This window comes from Sceloporus occidentalis, unplaced genomic scaffold (assembly GCF_023333645.1).
Source record: "Sceloporus occidentalis isolate IW3139 unplaced genomic scaffold, rSceOcc1.0.p SCAF_3, whole genome shotgun sequence".
Taxonomy (NCBI): Eukaryota; Metazoa; Chordata; class Lepidosauria; order Squamata; family Phrynosomatidae; genus Sceloporus; species Sceloporus occidentalis.
In genome coordinates this window covers 218,216,739-218,238,986 of record NW_028316983.1, presented here as the reverse complement: position 1 = coordinate 218,238,986, position 22,248 = coordinate 218,216,739, and the positions used below count along the sequence as shown (strand labels likewise).

The 22,248-nt window shown below is 39.3% G+C and overlaps 1 protein-coding gene across 2 annotated transcripts in view; it reads left to right on the top strand.

Annotated features, from left to right (window-relative positions):
* The window catches only part of LOC149317499 (DNA repair and recombination protein RAD54B-like), a 54,360-nt gene that overhangs the window by 20,362 nt on the left and 11,750 nt on the right, over positions 1 to 22,248 (top strand). For both annotated transcript variants that reach the window (XM_089517633.1, XM_089517634.1), the window contains exons 4-7: positions 11,970 to 12,152; positions 14,192 to 14,476; positions 17,544 to 17,706; positions 20,417 to 20,642. In XM_089517633.1, the coding sequence (XP_089373759.1) occupies positions 11,970 to 12,152; positions 14,192 to 14,476; positions 17,544 to 17,706; positions 20,417 to 20,642 (857 nt within the window). The remainder of the gene's footprint in view (positions 1 to 11,969; positions 12,153 to 14,191; positions 14,477 to 17,543; positions 17,707 to 20,416; positions 20,643 to 22,248) is intronic.

The window sequence follows — 22,248 nt, the reverse complement described above, 5'->3', positions numbered from 1 at the left end:
TAAACCCTATCTGATTTCAACAACAGTCAGCTAAAGCTTTCCTGAAGAAGGAGGTGTTTAAAAGGTGTTTCCCTGGCTTCCTGAAAGCCAGGAAGACATGTTTTGCCAAACCTACTCACGGGAGGCCATTTCATAGCCCCAGGACCTCTATTGAAAGACTCTGTTCCTCTCTCTGATCAAATCTGACCTTGCACAGCTATGTGCAGAGTAGCATATCAGAAGAAGCAGAGGCAACTTGTACCTGGTAGAACTGGTCAGGTGGAATCAAGGGGTCACTAGAGGTAGAGTCAGATATGTACCCCACCTGTTGTCCTCAAACACCCGAAGGACACCAGCAATCCATTACAATAAAAACCATGCAACAGTGCAAGGTAAATCCAGTCCAAGCAAGGCCAAGCCTGGAGAGAAATAAAAATCCCTTTCTTCTGTAATGATTTCTGAGCAAGTAAAGTGGGCAAGTGAGCCAACTGTGGTGTAGTGGTTTGAGCACTGGACATCAACTCTGGAGACCAGGGTTCAATTCCTACTCGGCCATGAAACTTTAGCTTTTATTTTCCTGGGTGCCTCAAGATCTAGTATGGTTAGCTTGGTACAAAAGTCAAACATCTAGAATTAAGGAATTTCCAAGAGTGAACATTTTAAGTGTGTAATGTAGGCTTCTGCAACCAAGCAGGTGGGATTTGGAGTCTTTGTTGGCATTGTGGCCAAGTAGTAACAGATGTCCAGTGGCATGAAAAGGTTAATTTGTATTAGTGACCTTCTTTGATCCTTTTTTCATTAGCTTGGCAGTGTGAGGTTGGAAAAGATATGAAGGTTGGGAATGGACTAGGAGAGTGACTTTACTTCTGTTGCTAACCTGCTTGTACAGTTCCCATATATACGAAGCAGGTGGTGGGTCACACTTGTGCACTTGGATTTTCTTTGTTTGCTTCTGCACTATATAACCTTTGGGAGTCCATCTACTGTCGGCCTCAACCTGGAGAGGGTGCATACCAATCCAGGGCCCTCCTGTAGCCAGCTGTGGAGACTGAAATTGATCACTGGCTGGAGATAGTCTAGGTGGTGCACTAGTTTTAAATGCCTGTACTACAGCCACTCACTCACAAATCACATGGTTGTGAATTTAATCCCAGCCAGGGGCTCAGGGTCGACTCAGCCTTGCATCCTTCTGAGGTCTCCAAAATGAGTACCCAGCTTGTTGGGGGCAATTAGCTTACAGTTGTAAACTGCTTAGAGACTGCTTAGGCAGTATGAAGCGGTATATAAATGAAGCTGCTGTTGCTATTGCTATAGGTAGAATTAGTTTGGGGGTCCAGTTCTACATTTGGTCCTCATCATGTGCTATAAACCATGTGTAGCATCATTTACTGCCATAAAACCAACCCTATACCATGTTTTAGTGTTCACCTCCAAAAGAACAGAATACTTTTGTGATTTGGTCAGAGTATTTGAACAGAGCTCATAATCCTTCTACATAAAAGTCCATTCCTCATCACTTGAAGCTTTTCCCATTTTAGTAGTACAATTTTAAAGAAGTTGGAGGCCAGGTTATTTTGTAGCTGCTATTGTAAATTGGGAGTCAGAAATCCCTGCTGATCTTGAGTATATCCAGACTGTACAATTGAAACAGGTTGATACTACAGTGGATCCTTGTTATACGCTGGGGTTTGGTTCCAAGATCCCCCGTGTATAACAAAATCCGTGTATGCTCAAGTCCCATTAAGTATAATGACATAGCAAAATGGTGTCCCTAATAAAAAATGGAACATCAAGGCAAATTTATACTTTTCTGGAACATTTTCAAACCGTGTATGCTTAAATCCGTGTATAAAAAATCCGTGTATAAGAAGGGCCGACTGTATTGAAACTTTTATGACTCCATTCTAAGGATTTCTGGAATTGATCATTTGGTGAAATACATACAATTCTACACCAGAGAACTGTAGTCATTCAGTGTAATTGAGTGGACCAAAGCCCTTTAGCATTTAGAATTCTAAGTGCCTTACAATACTACAAATCCCAGAAATCTGTGTAAAGAAATCACGACAGTTAAAAGTGTAACAAACTGCTCTAATTGTACACTGTGGTAGACTCAACTGCAAATCAACCAAACAGCTATTATGACATCCAGTTCTATCTCTGCTCACTTCAGATACAGAAGGATCCCATCGAGAAAATAGGTCAGGAGAGTAAACCAAAGCCTGGTTGATCTTGCTACAGTAAGGATAGGGAAGTTAATCTATTCCTAAACTTGTTCTGCTGTCCAACTACCGTAGTTGAAACATCACAGTATGCATAGAAAAGTAACTAGAAAACAAAATATCTAATATATGTAGTGCTCCACTATCTCACTCTCTAACCCATATTAAATTTTGCAGTTAGAACAAAATACTTAACGTAATCCTGTATGAATGGGAGTATCTGAAGTTTTTTCTTTCTCTTTCAGTGCAAAATGATGAACTAAGCATCATGTTTGTTTGTTTTTTTACAAAAAAACTAACATTTTCAGTGTGTGTGCGGCTGGAATTTAAATTACTATGTTCTGGAAATTTTGTTTTTAACTTGCATTAAAATAAGTTCCCTGAATGCATAGAAGACTCACTTCAGGGACAGAACTTACATTTCTTGATATACATGAGTACCTCTGCACAATTCCGTCTAAATTTGGTCTCTCTGATTATTTCCTACTTGAATTATTGAATGGATTGCATTTATGTAAATTGGATTTATGTAAGGTGGTTTGGTAAGATTAAGACTTCTTGTTCCAGAATGTCTTTGGCTTGTCTCTAAGTAATCACTCCTGTGTAACACATGAAAATGCTCAAAAATATGAATAATCTTTCTGACTTTGTCAAAGTAATCTCACACATTTTAAATTGGCAGCTATGTTTAAATCACGGAGGTAGAGAGTACAGTACTGGAATATACTATGTTTCAGATCTGTTGCAGATTTTTGTTTTAATTGATGATATGACCCTTCAGAAAGAAAGGAAAAAATAACAGAAAAGGGTTGAGGGGGAAATGACTTGCTTGTTGTGAATTAATATTATGCGAGATAATGAATGCCCCAGGCAACCTAGGATGAAACCAATCAGGCAAAGAAACTGAACTGAAGTAGACTGCCAGGAATCTGCAAAGATTAAATATTAAGCATTCATAATATTAAATTTCCTTGCTGTTTGTGTGGACTTCTTCCATTCATTTGGGAATCTTTGCTGAAGCAATCTGCAGTTAATAAAGCCAAGCTTTCAGTACTTTAAGGGAGACTGGCAAAGCTCACATCAGGTCAAAACAAAAAAAATACACAACTCATCTCCCTCAATATGACACACCTAAAATGATCTAGCCTCTTACCCACTGCTTAGAGGATGTTTGAGGGTAAAATGAAAATTTGCATTTTTTTCAGGGGAAGCGACATGGGGTACTGTACTCAAGGTCTCCCGGGGGGGGGACTAGTGTGCCCCCCATCTTCTAAGACGGGGGTAGGCAATCTTTTTGAGCCGGGGGCCGGGTTTCTGTCCCTCAGACAACTTGGGGGGGGGGAGCCAAAAAATAAATAATTAAAAAATTTAAATAAAAAAAAACAATTCCTACATACACTGCACACATCATATTTTGAAGTAAAAAACAAAATGGGAACATATACAATACAGGCCCGCTGCGGCCACTGGAGCCCTCCCAGGCTCCAGTGGCCGCAGCGGGCCTGTATTGTATATGTTCCCATTTTGTTTTTTACTTCAAAATATGATGTGTGCAGTGTATGTAGGAATTGTTTTTTTTTATTTAAATTTTTTAATTATTTATTTTTTGGCTCCCCCCCCCAAGTTGTCTGAGGGACAGAAACCCGCCCCGCCGCTGTGTTCTAAACTGGCGGCAAAGTCTCATGTGACCTTTCTCGTCCTGCCCTGCGACAGGAAAGGTCACGTGAGACTTCGGCCGCCATTTTAGAACACAAAATGGCACCCGGAGCGGCGTGGAAGCTGCGGTGGGGGCGTAGGGTTGCCATAAGTCAGGACCTCCAAACCGGGACAAATGTAGGACAAAATTTTCAAATGAAGGACACTTTTTTTAAAATGGAGGACACGCGAAAAAATTTGCTGATTTTTTAAAAAATGTTAATATAAATGCATGTTTCTGAGGCTTCAATAGACAATTGCCCCGCTTGGCCCCCCCTTGTCCCCGCTTGCTCCCCCTTGCCCGACGCTTGCCTGCCACTTGCCCCTCCTTGTCCCTTGTCCCCGCTTGCCCCCCTTGCCTGCCGCTTGCCCCCGCTTGCTCCCCCCTTGCATGCCACCAAAGGCCCCGCTGCTTGCGCAAGAGGCCTAAGGTCCCAGGATTGGGAGGGAACTGGGCCGGGGCAGGCAGGGGGCCCCCAAAAGCGGGATTGTCCTGGGGGCTGCCGGAATAGGGGCGGCAATCGGTGGCAGGACTGGGCTGGGGCCGGTCCCAAGGCTTCAGCGGGCCGGATTCGGTCCGCGGGCTGTAGTTTGCCGACCCCTCTTCTAAGAGTTGTGTATCCCTGCTTTAACTAAAGGGTTGATGGAAAGTTAAGGGGAAATGTGGTGTTTAATAAAGAGCTAACTGGTTAATTTTTCATGTTGTGAATCTGTTATGTGTCATCTTCATTTGATGTTTGAATCCAAGTATCAACTTCATCTGATGATTTTATCCAAAATGCCATCCACATCAAGTAGTCTGGAGAGCAATAATGTTGGAAATGCTGCTACACAATGCCTGGTTGGTAATAGAATGCCTTCATCTAAGACTTGATCATGGATGAGTGTGCCAACCTGGCTTGCATTACTGATATCTGGCTGGATGAAGCTGGGGATGCTGGCGTTAGTTAATCTCTCCGAGTTCTGTCTGCCTGGGGTTTTGGTACAGCAGCAGGCAAGATCTGCAGAGAGAGTTGTAGTTGTAGTGGTCTATCAGGATTGCATCCCTCTCACCAGTTTCCCCATCCAACAGTCTTTTGGGTCTGAGTGTATGTGTGAAGGTGGCTAACCAGAACAAAAGAGGGCTTCTGTTGGTGTAGTGCTCACCCCAGTGCGCAACAGTCTTCCTTCCTGAGCTGATGGAGTTGGTCTTGGTAGTGGTGTTCCAATCCCCCTTTGTTAGTGGCATCACTAGGATTGGTGTCCACCAAGTACAGTAATTCAGCGTGTCACCCCCCCACCCCCATGGACCTCCTGTCACACCAGACCATACAGAATCCTTAGTAACTAACAAATGGGCTATGTGGCATGTGCAGAACACACTTCAGGGAATTTGATGGGATGCCCAAAACATTAGCACCAAATATGGAGGGTATATTTGTGGTGGTCTGATTTTTATTTGAAAAAGGGATTTTAAAAGTGTGATTACAAAGAAAAGAAACAGAAGAGAACTAAGGGGAAACAGAGAAGAATGGAAAAAGAATGCATAGAATATAAGTATGGAGCAGACATATACTTTGATTATTAGCAGAAACTGATATTTCCAAAAATATATTTAGCCTGACTTAAAATATAGGCTATATGATTTACACAAAATTTACTTAGAGGGGTTCCTTAGTGGGATATCCCATCATTCCCAAAAAGTTGGAATGTGTGAAAGGTTGCTGCAAGGTATGGCAATTGTATTATTCTACAGAGTGTTTCTATAAGTGCATAAAGCATCTCTCTCACACATGGGCTGCATCTGCACAGCAGAAATAATCCAGGCTGACATTTCAATGCTATGAAATCCTGGGAATTATAGATTTGTGAGGCATTTAGCCTTCTCTGTAAGAGAACTCTGGTGCCACAACAAACTACAATTCCATTCCCACAATTGTAAAATAATCCCTCTAAGATAGAGGGAGCCATGACACTTGACCTAGCATGCCATTACTGGTTTGAAGATTCGGGGAGCTATAATCTAAAAATCTAACTTTTTACAACTCTTGAGACATGACAGTTGACTTAGCACTGCTTGCTGGTGTGTACATCTCTCATTTTTACTTGCAGCCTTGGAGTCATAGGGGTCGTTCCCACTTACCTATAAAGTGGGTCATGATCCGAATTTAGGGTGCATCAGTCCCACTGAAGCTCGAATTTAATCTCCATTACCCCACAGCATCTCGAATTAGAATCGAATTAAAATGTTTAAACTGGATTATCAGCCTATAATTCGGTTTAAAAAATAGTAGTTTATAACGCGAGTTATTTTTGAAAGCGGGGTAAGATTCACTGTATCCAAATGGGAACGAAAGGGTGTCTGATTCGGGAACCTGGAGATGGGAGGAGCAGCGCTCAAGGGGCTGGCCTGGGGGTGTCACCCTCTTTGGTCTCTTTCTGTATCGCCAGCACCATTTTCTTCAATTCACATAGACTTTCCCCCGGTGGATTGCAACCTCCCCTCTGCTCCTCATTCATAGACCGATGTGTGAGGAGAGCCATTGAACACGATTTTAAACTATTCTTTTTTCTTTTTTCACCTCTGCCTGAGCGCCTGAGCAGCAGATGGGCTTTGCAGTACATGCCTGCTTGATCGCCCCCCAGACAGCCCAGAGAGCAATGGGGGAGGCAAAGCGATTTTGGGAAAGGAGGCTCCTTCCAGAGGAACTATGGGATGGGCTTTGCAGGACATCCCTGCTTGATCACCCTCCAAACAGCCCAAGGAGCATTGGGGAGGCAAAGCGATTTTGGGAAAGGAGGCTATTCCAGAGGACCTATGGGATGGGCTTTGCAGGACATCCCTGCTTGATTGCCCTCCAAACAACCCAATGAGCAATGGGGGAGGAAAAGCAATTTTGGGGAATGAAGAGCCTGGATGCCCAGGGATCTGAGGAGGGGGGATCGAGCCTTATCTTCTCTCTTCCCCAAAGATTCTCTCCCCATTAATGAAGCCTACTGCCTTCTCCTCCTTGATCCGATTTGCCAAGCTTCCTCCTAGTCTGGGGAGACACAACAGAAGAGCCTCGGATGCAGCCGATTTTCATTGGCTGCCCCCCCCCCAAAAAAAAACCAAAGACTTGTGACGACTGAAGCCTATGCACTTGATTGACAGCTTGTGGACACAAATGGGAACGGGGAGCAAGTTAATCCGCTTTAAAATAAAGCGATTTAAGGGATGAGGTTCTAAAAAAACACAATGAAAATCCCCTAGAATATGAAGGACAAATCTTGAAAATATTTAAAGACATTCCCATGAAGCAATTAAGGAAGAGAAAAGAGTACCAATTTATAACAATAAAACTAAGACAAGAAGCTATAAGATACAGATGGGAAGTACCAGAGGGTTTAACCTTCTGGTTCAGGAAAAAAAGAATTACGATTAAGACTGTAGAAGAAGCAAGAAAATTTATGAAACATTTTAAATGTCAACAGGATATGTCAAAAGAAGAAAAACAAGAAGAAGAAAAAGAGAGACAGTCAAAAAGGACAATGGTGACTCGTAGGATGGAAAAAAATTTAGAACAGCTGAAAGAGAAAAAATCAACACGGATTGAAGAGAAGGAGATTTATGGAGAAGGAGCCACTGGGGGATTAGAAGAAGAAAAAGAAACTGAAGAGATAAGGAAGGAGGATGAAGAAGAGATGGAAAATGTGGATGAGGAAGTAGGTGAAGAAGTACAATAAAGTATATTAAGATTTTTAATAATACCAAGAAAATGGAAAAATTAAAACTCTTGACATGGAATGTACAAGGATTGAACACACCACACAAGAGGAAAAAATTTTTTCACTTATTACAGAAACAAAAGTTAGAGGTAATCTGTTTGCAAGAGACGAGGATAAGAAAGAAGGATATTAAACATCTACGAAATCCAAAATTAGGCCTAGAATTTGTTGCGGCTTCAAATCAAAAAAAGAAGGGAGTGGTGATGTATGTTGACCCTAAATTAGACCCAAAGGAAATTGTAATAGATAATGCAGGTAACTACTTGATAATTGAATTGAAGTCCCAGGGTAGAATATTGATATGTGTTGGAGTTTATGGAGTATTGGAGAGTAAAGGAAAATTTTATAATAAATTGTTGAATGACTTAAAAGAATTAAATTTTGACGATCTAATTTTAATGGGGGACTTGAATGGTGTAGTAAATCCGGGACTAGATAGGAAATCAGAGAAGAAAATAAAAGAATCACAGGGTAAATTACCAAAGGAATTTTTCGATTTAATTGATTTAATGAAAATTCAAGATGCATGGAGAATGAAATATGGAAATGCACGAGACTACACGTTTTATTCAAATAGACACAAGTCGTGGTCACGCCTAGACATGTTTTTCCTATCTTCATATCTAGGGTTGAAAGTTGACAAAATGGACATATTGCCTAAAGTGTGGTCGGATCATAATCCAGTGAGGCTGGAAATAAAAATTGGTAGAAGGGAATTTTCCTGGAGATTAAGTGAGACTTTACTAAATAATGAAGAGGTGATAAAGGAAATAGGTGAAAATATTGAAATGTATTTTGTAGAAAACATGAACAAAGAAGTCCCAACACAAATCGTATGGGATGCCTCCAAAGCTGTTATTAGAGGTTTATTCATGAAAAAAGGAGCCGAATTGAAAAGGAAAAAAGAAAGGAATCTGAAGAAATTATTAGAGGAAGTAAAAGAAAGAGAAAAGCAACTCAAAGCTAATTCGAATGATAAGAAAGCAAAACAAGAAATAAAAATTCTACAGAAACAAATAGAGTCAATTACACAAGAAGAAATCCAAAAGAAAATTACCTTTGTCAAGCAAAAATACTTCGAATCTGCAAATAAACCAGGAAGACTTTTGGCATACCAATTGAGAAAAGAAAGAACAAAAAGACAAATTGGAGAATTGCAATTGGAGGGGAAAATAATTAAAAATCCAAAGAGAATACAAAATATATTTAAGGAATTCTACACCAATCTGTATCAAAAAGTAAAGATAAAAGATGAAGAAGTGGAAAATTATCTCCAGAAGATACATGTACCCAAAATTAGTAATGAGCAACAAAAAGAACTCAACAAGGAGATATCAAAAGAGGAAATAATTGCGGTAATTAAGAAAAGTAAATCAGGTAAGGCACCAGGCCCGGATGGCTTTATCATGGAATATTATAAGAAGTTTACGAAACAGTTGCTGCACCCACTTCACATGACGATGAATGAGGTAGTAATGGGAAATACTCCGGAAACATGGCGCCAAGCAAATATTACCCTAATTCACAAAGAAGATAGAGACCCAAAGAATCCATCCAATTACAGGCCAATATCGCTTTTAAACACCGACTACAAAATTTTTGCTCAAATTTTGGCAGAAAGATTAAAAAACATCTTAAAAGATTGGATACATGAGGATCAAAATGGTTTTTTACCTAATCGCTTGATGAGAAATAATATAAGAAATGTACTAAATTTGATTGAATATCACGAAAAAAATTACGATAAAAAATTATTATTGATTTTCCTGGACGCGGAAAAAGCTTTCGACAAAGTAAATTGGAAATATATGATTGCGACACTAAAAGAAATGAATATCAGAGAAAACTTTCTGACCTGGATCCAAAATATATACAAAAAGCAGGAGGCCAAATTAATAGTAAATGGAGAAAAAAACAGAAACTTTTGATATACAAAAAGGTGTACGACAGGGGTGTCCCCTATCCCCTTTATTATTCTTGGTGGTAATAGAAACCTTACTAAAACAATTAAGAGAAAAGAAACAAATTGAAGGAGTGAAGATCAAGGGATGGGAATACAAAACAACGGCCTTTGCAGATGATTTGGTTATTTCTTTAAGTAATCCTGTGGAGGACATAGATTATCTACTAACAACTTTGAAGGATTATGGTGAATACTCAGGTTTTCAGGTCAATAAGGACAAAACAAAAATGCTAGTGATGAATATATTTGAAGAGGAACAAGAGAAAATTAAAGAAAAATCCAACTTTCAAATAGTTAAAAAAGTGAAGTATCTTGGAATTTGGCTTACAACAAAAAATTCAGATATATTTAAGAATAACTATGAAAAGATTTGGCCCGAAATCAGAAAAGACATAACAAGGTGGGAAAAATTGCAACTTTCCTGGTTGGGTCGAATATCCGCTATTAAGATGATGATATTACCAAGGATGGTGTTTCTATTTCAAAATGTACCGATTATTCATAATGAAACTCCCTTCCAAAAATGGAATAAAGAACTGTCAAAATTCATATGGAACTCTAAAAAGCCCAGGATTAGATTTAAATTACTCCAAGATGCAAAAGAAAGAGGGGGCTTAGCACTTCCGGACCTAAAGTTGTATTACTTTGCAGCCACCCTAACCTGGACCCTAGACTGGATCAGACTAAAAAAGAATAAAATATTAAATCTAGAAGGAGCTGGTCTGGTATATGGCTTGCATAGTTACCTATTCTATGGGAAAGATAAAGTCAATAAAGAATTTAGCAATCATTTTATAAGAAGAACGATTTACTACGTATGGCAGAAAATAAAGCGGAGGTGGTTTTCAAAAATCCCACTATGGGTGTCTATTAATGAGGCTTTTTATACAAGAGAAAAAATGCTATGTGAAAAATGGCCAACATATGAAGATCTGACTAGATATGAAAATAATAAAAGAAGATTAAAAACTGAGGAAGAACTACAAGATGAGGGGTTTATTTGCAATTGGTTCTTATACAGAAGGATAAAAGAACAATATAATCAAGATCTAAAATTATATGGAATAGGTAAGGGAGAAGCCGAGTTTGAAAAGATAATAATGCAAGAAGGGACTAAAGAAATTTCTAAAATATATCAATTACTGCTGAGACAAGAGCTTGAACAGGAAAATATAAAAGACTGTATGATAAAATGGGCTCAGGAACTGGGACAAAATATTCAACTAGCACAATGGGAAAAAAATTGGACAAGACGAATGAATTACACTAAAAGCTATGCTCTTCAAGAAAATCTGATCAAAATGCAATTTAGATGGTACTTAACTCCTGAATTATTAGCCAAAGTTTCTAAAGACTGTAACAACAAATGCTGGAAGTGCAAGGAAGAGACTGGAACACTGATACACTGCTGGTGGAGATGTAAGATTGTCAGTAAATTTTGGTCTGAAGTTCACCAACAAATTCAAAATATTCTAAAAGTAATGTTTGGGAAAGACCCTAAGATGTATCTGTTAAATATGGTAGAGGATAGTGAATTAGAAAGGAAACACGGAAGAATAATATTTTACATGATCCTAGCTGCAAGGACTCTTTTAGCCTCTGTGTGGAAATTGGAAAAGATACCAGATATAAAATCATGGGTAATTAAGGTATATGAGTATATGGACATGGACAAATTAACCTGCTGGGTAAATAAAGGATCAATGGACAAATCAAAAAACAATGGGAACCATGGATAAGGTACATGAAACAAGAAGAGGGGGACTATTCTGTTATAATATATGAATAATTTTTAAAGCCAACAGATTAAAAGAATAAAGAGACCATTTCACTTGGTAATAGTACATAAGTAATAAAATGTAACAAGAATAAGAAAAGGTGAATGGATCATGGCAAAGAGGGTAGTGATAGATTTAAGAATAATACATATAAAGAACAATGAGGATTATAAAGGAGATGCCTAAAGTGACAATTGATAATGAACTGGTTTTTTATACAATTTTGATGGGAAGTCAAGGAAGGCTTATAAAGGTAAACTCAAAAATTATTGGAATGTAAGAACACAATATGATGTATTTTATTTGTAAAAAATTAATAAAAATATTAAAAAAAATATAAAGCGATTTAAAATAAATGGGAACGAAAACAAGGTTTAAATGAATCAAGGTAATTTGCCCCTTTTGGTAATGGAAACAATGGGAAAAATTCGAATTATTCCCGGAACATAATCTGAATCAGAATCGCTCCAATATAATCCGTTTTATCTGTCAAGTGGGAACGCCCCCAGCAGTGCAGCTGAGCAACTGAGGGGCCACCTGTAAGCACTCCTTTTTATTAAGTTGGTCTCGTCTTTTCTCTTACAGCTCCAGAGACAACAGAAATATCAGAGCTCCAAGAGGAGCTAAGTTGCTGTACAAAATTTTTCAGTGTTGTATGGTGCAAGGCCTCAAAGAAGAAACATAAGAAGTGGGAAGGTGATGCTGTTCTTATTGTGAAGGGCAGGTCCGTGACCTTGAAGGATCTGGAAGGCAAGGACATTGGAAGAGGTAATGTCAACAAGAATATGACTGTGGTGCCTAGAATTTAGCCATCATCACTGAATGTGTGTTTGAATAAAATAATTGTACATCATACATATGTATAAAAATTTGGATTAGATGACAGTTGTATGCAAAAAAAAATGCAGCTCATTAGACTTTGTGACAAGCACTGTGACAACTCACAGTAACAGTCTCCAAAGAGGAGCCATGTTAGTTGTAGAAAACAGAACAAAGAATTGAGGAACTTTAAACACTAAGGCTAAAATCCAGTTTCTGGTCCAGCTGAAATAGACACATTGAATCAATGGCTGAATAGTAAATCAACATTTAGGTGATTGCCATTGATTTAATGGACCTACTCTAGTTGGAATAGCAATTGGGTTTAGGCTCAGCAAATTTATTATGAGATAAACTTTTTATGGCATAAATTATTATGTTTCCCCTCCTGTAAGAGTCTTTGCTGTTTTCACAACAACAGTAATTGGAACTGCTAAAAGACACAAGAATCTAACCATACACAGATCAAAGACCAACAGTTTTCTATACAATGTTGTCTAAGCAACCAGTAAAGTAGTCTGACAATTTTCAAGGTTTACTCATTAACTTGTTAATCAAGCCTTCAAAAAGTGTCTTTGGCAGATCAGAAACAGAAAGCAGATGAGCAGTACCTTGTTGCAATAAAGGTAAGTGTGATAAATTCTCTGAAGTACTATATTTCAGCCCAAATTACTTGATTTTTGTGAATTTTTGGTAGAGGCTCCCATAACCAGTGGGACTATTAGATATCTAGTGGCTTGATGCAGTTCACCCTGTGAGGGCTTCCAGCAATTATTCAGTCCATCTGGATGGTCTTTCCCATCTTGATGGTGTCCAGATATGCTGGAACCGCAACTCCCATCACTCCCAGCCTATACAAACATTCTGATTAGGAATTATGGGATTACAGTATGATACACCTGGGATGCATTAGGCTGGGGAATGCTGTTTCTGTCTGGGGATATTAGAGTTAAATTAATTCTGACTTGATTTTACCAAAGTTCAGGGTTGATGTTTTGTTTTTGTTTGTTCCTCCTCTCGGCTCCTAAAAACACAGGAGAAGAAGAATGGAGTTTTTAGTACCTCTGAACCACCTTTTTACTCTGAAACATCATAATACCACCTTGAATCTCAGTCATATTTAAATTATGAAGCAGAACTGGGTTAGGGCCAGTTAGAATTTCAGTGTACTACCATCAAGTAATTCCAAAGGATGTCTGGTGTGGTTAGCAAATACTCCTGCTTGAACCCAGGAATACCCTTGTTGATCACAGCTGACAATATTTGACTAGATGACTGTCTCAGGATAAGGCAGTTTTGCTGTTTATATAGCATTTGTAGTATTCATATTTGTGGTAATCTTGGATTTTCAAAATTTGGAAGTGTACAAAAGTATACAGTCATCATAGGAATATAGTATGCTTTTGTAACTGAGTCAGACTGTTGCTCCATTCAGCCAGTAATGCATAGCTCCCAGCATTTCACAGATGAAAACCAGGCCATGTATGGCCAAGCAATATCAGATGGTGATATTTCCAGGGAATTTAATTAATTTCTTTCTGGGGATTTTGGCTGAATATTCCGGTAAATATTGGGGAATTCTGAGGATTTTGGATTTTGGTAAAAACACTACGGGGACTATCTTCGAAGCTTGTTGACAACATTGGTAAGGAGTAAATCTGGGCTGTTCTGCATTAAAGCATACCTACTGCATTAAAGCATGGGCTGAGCTATAATAAACAATTTTTATTTTAATTCAGAACAAGGGTGGGAATCATACAGTCCTTCAAATGTTATTGGACTACAATTTCCATCAGTACTAACCAACATAGCAAATAATGCCATCTAGGGGCCACATGATTCATAATCCACATTTTGAGAGAATATGTCCACAATCCTCAGGCCTGGAGCCAAAAGTTTTTTTTACAGTTACTAAACAGATTTGCTGTTGTCTTTGTTGTATTTCATTTATTCATTCATTTAAGTTTAACGTTTGTGATCTGTCCTAGGCAGTGGATACAAAGCCAAAAACTTGGAAAATCTTGATGAAGGTCAAACTCTGATAATTGGAAGCAAAGAAATCGAAGTGATGGGAATCATTCCCGAAGAGGACTTTAGAAGTGGCAGGTGTTTTCAGTCTGGTGTAGGGGGTACAGAGGATGTTTGGAAGTCATCACAAGCTTCTGTGAAGCCATTCAATAACCCATTCAAAAATGTCAGCCAAGGCAACAGTAAAGGAAATTCACTCCAGAGCTCCCAGAACTATAAACCGCGTCATGATCCATGTGCGCCAAGTGAGTTTTTTAAAAGATTTATCTACTTTAATCTATATATGCTTCTAATCCTTACTTCTGTTTCTCCCTCTTTTGAAGAAATTGAACTAGTACCCAAGGTATAGACTTATTTTTTCTGTCCTTCCTTTTTCAATATATATCTGGTTGAATATTATTAATGGGTCCGAGCTAGGCATGATCTCTATGGGGACATCTGCAGGAGTTGAAAAAACACATTGTAAGTAACAGACAATAAATAATTTGTAACTGGAACATGTTCCCATCTGATTAAATGGAGAAGATTCCACTTTGCTTGTAGCAGGGACATATATGTAGGGAGAGTAGGTTATATACTCATTCATGTCTTGAGAGAAGTTCCTATGCTAAGAAAAAGCTGTTCCTGACTTAGCATGAGCTAATTTTGGTTTTGGAGGGATTGAAATTGGCTTAATAAGTAGGCTTACAATCTATCTTTATTTGTCTCTAAGCAGAATTTTTGATTTCTGGAATATGGAGTCCAATAGGGAAGTTTGCAGGTTTATATAATTACACATGAGATTTTGTACCATTATAAACTATTATGCTTGATATTAGCTCACAGTGTTGGGGGAATGATTTGGCCAGCACATTAGAAAATGAGCCTGTGTACTATTATCTATTACTATACTCTTAAGTGACATGGACCATGTCTTTAATTACTATTTCTTATTTTAATTGAATAGGGTGTCATGGTGTGACTGCATAATAATAGCCTTGTCTGGAAGTACCCTATCTCTTGACAAAGCCATCTTGAAATGCATTGGTTTTGCTAAAGAGATGTTGTACAACTTCCATACATTACAGTACCAATAAATTCTTGAGTATATATAACAGCCCAGTGTAGAGTCAGCGTGGTGTAGTGGTTTGAATTTTGGACTATGCCTCTGGAGACCAGTGTTTAAATCCCAGCTCGGCCATGTAAAAACCCACTGGATGACCTTGGGCAAATCACACTCTCTCAGTTTCAGAGGATGACAGATATCAACCCCCTCTGAAGAAACTTGCCACAAAAACTCCATGGCAGGTTCGCCTTAGGATTGCCATGTTGGGTTGTGTGTATTAAGGCAAAAACAACAGCAGAGTTTTGAGGCATTTAGCAAAAGTTTTACTTAACAGAAGTCTTTAAAAACTGAAGCAAAAACAAAACAATATGAATGGCACAGTCAAAAAATCCTGATTCAGCAGCATGCCAACATTATCTTACCATTACAGCAGCATACAGAGAATACTCCCCATAACCCAACAGACCTACAAGGCAGTATACCTTACTAATTGGTTAACATAATCACCTGGTCTACTTAGCTAATTACCATGGTATACACCTGCCAGTTTACTAGACTCTCATCCAGTCACAACTTATTATACCTTGACATGCCATGAATTGTAAACAAGAAGAACAACACTGTGGTGTAGTGATTTGAGCACTGGACTATGACTCTGGAAACCAGGGTTTGAATCTGCATTAGGCCATGGAAACCTACTTGGTGACCTTGGGCAAGTTGTATTCTTTCAGTCTCAGAGGAAGGCAATGGCAAAAAAATAAATTAAAAAAATACCCTCTGAGGAAACTTCTCAAGAAAACCCCATGATAGGTTTGGGTTAGGGTTGCTGCAAGTCAGAAACAACTTGAAGGCACACAACAACAAATAGATCACTAGCCATTTCTGAATTCTTATTGTGCATTCCACAAAAAAGTGCGCTAAATACATCAGGCAAGCAAGATATTCAAAATCTTACGGAAAAAGAAAAATGGTCACAGACCTACATTTTGTCTCAGATGTTACTTCTGTTGTCAGTTAAGATTGTCTGGAGAGATATCAATACAGGCAGAGCCCCCTCCCCTTCTTGGCCCTGTGGGGACTGGAGACAAAGTGCAGAAAAACACAGGCAATAAAATTTCAAATCCATTAGCAGGAGCAAAGTAACATCCATTCAGATCCAGGCAACATCTGTCCTGTGCAAGGCTAACTGCCCCCTTTTTAGGCAGAGCACATTGAATTTTTCAACCGTTGGACTGCATTGATATTCCTCCAAACCATCTTAACTGACAACAGAAGTAACATCTGATCCAAAAAGTAGGCTTGTAACTAGCATTGTCATTTTTCTTCTCCTGTATGATTTTTAACATCTTTGCCTGATGAAGAAACCAGTGAAATTTTGAAAGCTTGCATGACGTATTTAGTGCATTTTAGATAGCCCAATAATGGTATCACTGTTTTGTGGATTTTAGATTTTGTTGTATTTTGCTGCATGACCAACATGGCTACCCCTGAATATTTTTATTGTTAATTATAATTTTAAGGTTGTTGTTGTTGTTTACTCTTCAAACAAAAATTATAGTGAGTGCTGTTTAGGTAATGTTGGAAACCATCTGTTACTCTGTCATAGGCGGTTACAGACTGCCCTTTTGGGGCGTCCTGTACTTGCCCCTTTCCCCAACAGATCGGGGCCTCAGCTGCCACAGCGGCAGCCCTGACGCCCTGATCTGCCGCTTTTCCAGGCCGTGGGAAGCTGAAAAGGCCGCTTCCCCGCGGCCTGGAAAGGGGTGTCCTTGGGGCTTCGAGCCCCAAGGAAACCCCGACAGCAGCAGGGAACAAGAGAAAGGGGCTGTTCGGACCCTTTCTCGTTTGTGTTGCTGGCACAGCCGTGTAAAGACTGCGCCAGTGACACAAAACCAGGAAGGAGCTCCGTTTCGGAGCTCCTTCCAGCACCACGGAAAGGGCGCCAGAGGCGCCCTTCCACGGTGCCAGGACGTCACGTCCGCGCCGTTCCATTTGGAGGCGGCGCAGCCGTGACATCCTAATGGCGGCACCCATGTAGAATGGGCGCCGCTATTTTGTACATACTCTGTATGTACTAGGGTTGGGGACGTCTGAAAGAGATGCCCCCGGGCAACCTTAGTATGTACAGAGTACGTACTAAAAGGCCAGTTTATAAAGGGACATAGTTTGCTTTACCTGAGATTTAGAAGTGTCTCCCATAGGAAACTAGTAACTGAGTTAATAAACAGTATTTCTGAATTGATGATCCCCATGTTTGAAATTTTAAGACTGCCTTGTTATGCCACGCCCATCTCCTCAACACCAACGGATGTTCAATAAGTCAGGCTTGCCTCTTGTGGATGTTGTCGTGGACCCTTACCTTGTGAACCATCTTCGTCCACATCAGCGAGAAGGAGTTACATTTCTTTATGAATGTGTGATGGGAATGAGGTGAGATGGTGATCAATTTGTGCTCATAATTGTTTACACAAAATTTGAATCTTTCTGTGAACTAACTCTATTTCTTTGATTGCCCAGTCCTGTCTACCGAAAATGTTAAAGATGGACAACATCTTTTTTTTACTATCAGCTTTTATCAGCCCTTTAGAATAGCAGGTATCTTCAAAGTTTATTTATTGGCCTGGATTTTTGTTTTTCTCTCCTTCACGATCATGCTTGAAGTCTAGAAATGCTATTTTTCTGAAGTAGAGCATCCAGAATATTCCAGCCAGCATGGGCTGGACAGTTCTGGATCTTGTAGTCTTGCAACTTTTCTGAATTCTGGACAAGCTGGTAGAAAATGGCATCAATATGGTAAATCCTTTGACAATACCTCCACCTGTAATATTTTTTTACTGTTACCAAACACTTTCCTGTCATTCTGTGCTTTTCTCTACACATTTATACACAACGGATGACTTACTATGTGATCTTTCCATATTGAGTGGTAAGCCTTTAGTAATCTGGATGGGAATCTGGGTACCTCTAGATATTATTGGACTATTACTCCTATCCTCTCTAATCATTGGTCATGTTGGATGACAGCTGGAGACCATCAACATTCAGAGGGCCATAGACTCTTCTTCTCTTGTGTGTGTTACTGCTGAGGTGGGGAGAAGACAATAGGCCATAGAGATGCCATTTTTAGCAGTGACCCTGGAGTGGGTATAGCAAGTAAGCCAGTATATTAGTCTTTGAGCTTAATTTAGATAGCTGCTTTGAAAGCCACTGAGACTTTTCCTTCTTACTTCTGAGCAAACTTTAAAAAATATATTTAAAGCGTATTTTAAAAAGAATAGGTTATAGGAAATCTATTTCTAGTGAGTGTTTAAAAATACCTCTAGCTCAGCTAGACGGTAAAAGCAGCTGGTCAATTGACCCTAGAGTAACCCCAGCAGACAATTCTATTGAATTGCACTCAGAGCAGCTGCAGCAAGATGTTTCTATTAATGAATAATTCAGTGGATTCTCCCTAGCAAATCCGACCTTCAGAGAAGCAGCTAACTCATTTCAGTTATATTCAACACATTACATATTAATAGGGAAGTTAGTGAGTAAGCGCTTTTCTAAAGTTAAAGACATCATGGAAATGTTATCTAACATTTATAAACAATTTATTGAACCCAGCTCTTATTTTAATTTAATTAGGAATATTAACCACATATGACCAGGCTATGATGAAAACACAGAACAGAGATAGTGATTCTGATTTTGCCAGCAAACTCTCTCCAATCTTATTCTCATATAAAAAAGAATCAGGAGTGTTTTTGCTTAAATTAGGAACTTTCTGCCCATTTGATTCAGGTTTGGGAAGATAAAATAGAAAAAATAAAGGGATTACTGTAGTTTCTGGTGTAAAGGAAATGCTTAAGCCTTCCTCATCAGCCCACCCAAATCCTCATCTGGATGAATTGTAAGGTGTATGCTGCTCCCCTTGTCACAATATTTATCAGGCTAGAACATTGTAATGTAGGAAGTACTGTAGATAAAAATGTGGTAGCATCTTCAGTTGGGCCCACCAAGTCTAGAGTAACTATTTAAATTCGGTGGCTTTTATTGATTAAGGGCAGGCAACGAGGTACATTACATTCCACAATATTTACCTTCCTAAATCATGGCAACTAGTGAAATCTGGCATATTTGATGTTGAAATCTGTGGGGATATCTTTGCGGGGGCAGTCGTATTAAGGAGGCTTGATTTTTCTAATTGTGAATAGAGGTTTGGTGGAGTTTGTTTCCTCTGAGTAATCTTAGAAATGGAAAAACGGGCAAAAATCCACTGTTCACTCATCATTTTTAACATAGAGACCATTAAGACCACAGACAGCTGGGAACAAAAACGCTCTCATTACTGTAAATTTTGGTTGGACTTTCTTGTCTGCTGTACAAACAGAAGGAATTAAAATTCAGTTGAATAGCTTTCACCTGTATCCTAAATTCAGATGCTGGGTGAATAGACAGGGTTGGAAAGAGCTGGCAGAACTTTGAGACTGACAGTTTTGTTAGCCATTTTACAAGTAAGGGGCCAAACAGAGAATGTAGGTTAACATGATGGACATACTTGCATATCACAGTAAGCCATGGTTATTTAAAATACTGGGTTGTTGCTTAAGGCATCAATTGCACAACAGCCAATATATGTGTCTTTTCCAATTTCTATGCTGTTTCTCTTGTGGGCTCCTTTGCCATCTCCTATCTTGGGTTGGGCAGCTGCGGAAACAAGTCAAGGATATGCCACAGTTGCTGTTTCAGATCTTGTGACAAGCCATAGTTTAAGCAAACCAGAGTTCATAACCCAATAATAAATCATGGATTGAGACTGGGGTTTATGATGTGTGAACAAACCATGACTTGTTAGCAGAGTTGGGTGCATACATCATAAGAAACAAGATTTCAACAAAACTAGATTTCAGTAAACTCTATTATGATTTGTGATACGCAACACAGAGTTTCTTTGCTCACCATATTATATCTTGGAATATAGCAGGATGGTACAATGAGCCAGCTTTCACCAGTTTTGTGCCACTCTGGTTTATACTACAACTTCTATCATCCAAAGCCAAAGTATATTATTGACACTGTTTTCATAAGATTAGTGTGCATATAATTACTAAAGTTTCTTTTAACATGTGTCAGCAATATATTTATCTTTTCCTCCCAGAGTAAACAGTAGATTTGGAGCTATTCTTGCAGATGAAATGGGTTTAGGAAAAACCCTACAGTGCATTTCACTCGTCTGGACTCTCCTGCGTCAAGGGCCATATGGATGCAAACCTGCAATAAAACATACACTAATAGTTACTCCTGGAAGCGTGGTGAAGAATTGGGGGAAGGAATTTCAGAAATGGTTGGGAAATGAAAGAATTAAGGTGTTCCTAGTTGATCAGGTGAGATACATGAGGAATAATGCTCAACTGCCCTCTGTTACTATTTTAGATACTTCTTTATTACTTGGTTTTTTTTTTACTGTTGCAGATTCTATTGGCGGGTTTGAGAATTGTTTTCAAAGTATAGTGGTCCTTCCAAATTTGCTGGGGTTAGGGGTTTTCAGGACCCCCATGAATGTGGAAAAAACAGAAATAAAAAAATACTGTTATTTTTACCCAAGAGAACACCTTTATAGAAATCTCCAGGTCCTCCAGTGCAATGCTGTGGTCCAACATCTGCCAGAAGTTGATCATCTAATCATGCTGGAGGACCTACAAATGCCTAGAGAAGTGTTTTCTCTAGGAACGTCTAGGTTCTCTAGCACAACTCTATGGTCAACTTCTGGCAGAGTTGTGCTGGAAGACCTAGTGATTCCTAGAGAGAACATATTAATCAAAATTGCGAATAATCAAATCCGCAAAAGTCAAAGCCGCAAATGTGGAGGGCCAACTGTAGTTTTATCATTTTAAACTATTTTTCTTATTGCCACGAACATTGCTTTTTGCTGCCTCATCATCCCCTTATGTATTGTGATATATTGGTAGTGAAGTTAATGGAACAACTCCAGAATTTGCAGCACATCTGGACTGAAAGGCTCACCAGTTGTGAATAGCAAAAGGTAGACCCATTTGTCTTCCTTGTTCCTTCACAGCACCAGTGGCATGGAGATAGCATGTTTCCTGCAATCCATTCTGCCAGCTTCCTTTCACACTGTTTATGATCTCGTACAGTTGGTGTGGAAGGGATCCAAAAATGGAGCATAACAGTGTCCCCCTCCTATATTGGGCTTCTTTGCAGTTAAAGAAGGTGCAGAATTTGTGATCTTCCTGTGAGGGAGTGTGTGTGAGAGAGTGTAAAAGAAAAATACTCCTTGCTGCACATACATATAAGAAGGACCTAGAGCAGGCCAAATACCTGTCTAGTGCACCATTTGATAAGCGGACTTGCTTATAAGTGAACATCAAATTTGTAGATGACGCTAAATTAAGAGGGGTAGCAAGCACCTCAAAGGACAGGATCAGAATTCAAAATGACCTGAACCCAGTGGTTCCCAGTGTTTGGTTTGCCATTTGTTTTGGACTTCAGCTCCCAGAGGCCCTTACCAATTTGGCCAACAGTCAGGTATTATGGGAGCTGAAGACCAAATCATGTGGCGGACCAAAGGTTGAGAACCACTGCCTTAACAGATTAGAAAACTAGGTCAAAGCTAACAAAATGAATTTCAATAGGGAGAAAGGTAAGGTACTAGAGTTAGACAGTAAAAATGAAATGTACAGATGTAGGGTGGGTTACTACTGGCTTGGCAACAATACATGTGAAATGGATCCAGGAATCTTGCTAGCTGAACATGAGCCAGCAGTGTGATGCAGTGTCTAAAAAAGCCAATATGATTCTGGACTACATCAATGGGAGTATAGCATCTAGCCTAAGGCAAGTAATAATGCCACTCTATTCTGCTTTGGTCAGACCTCACCTGGAATACTTTGTCCAGTTCTGGGCACCATAATTCAAGAAGGATGTTGGCAAGATGGAGGGTGCCAAGAAGAGGGTAGCCAAAATGGTGAA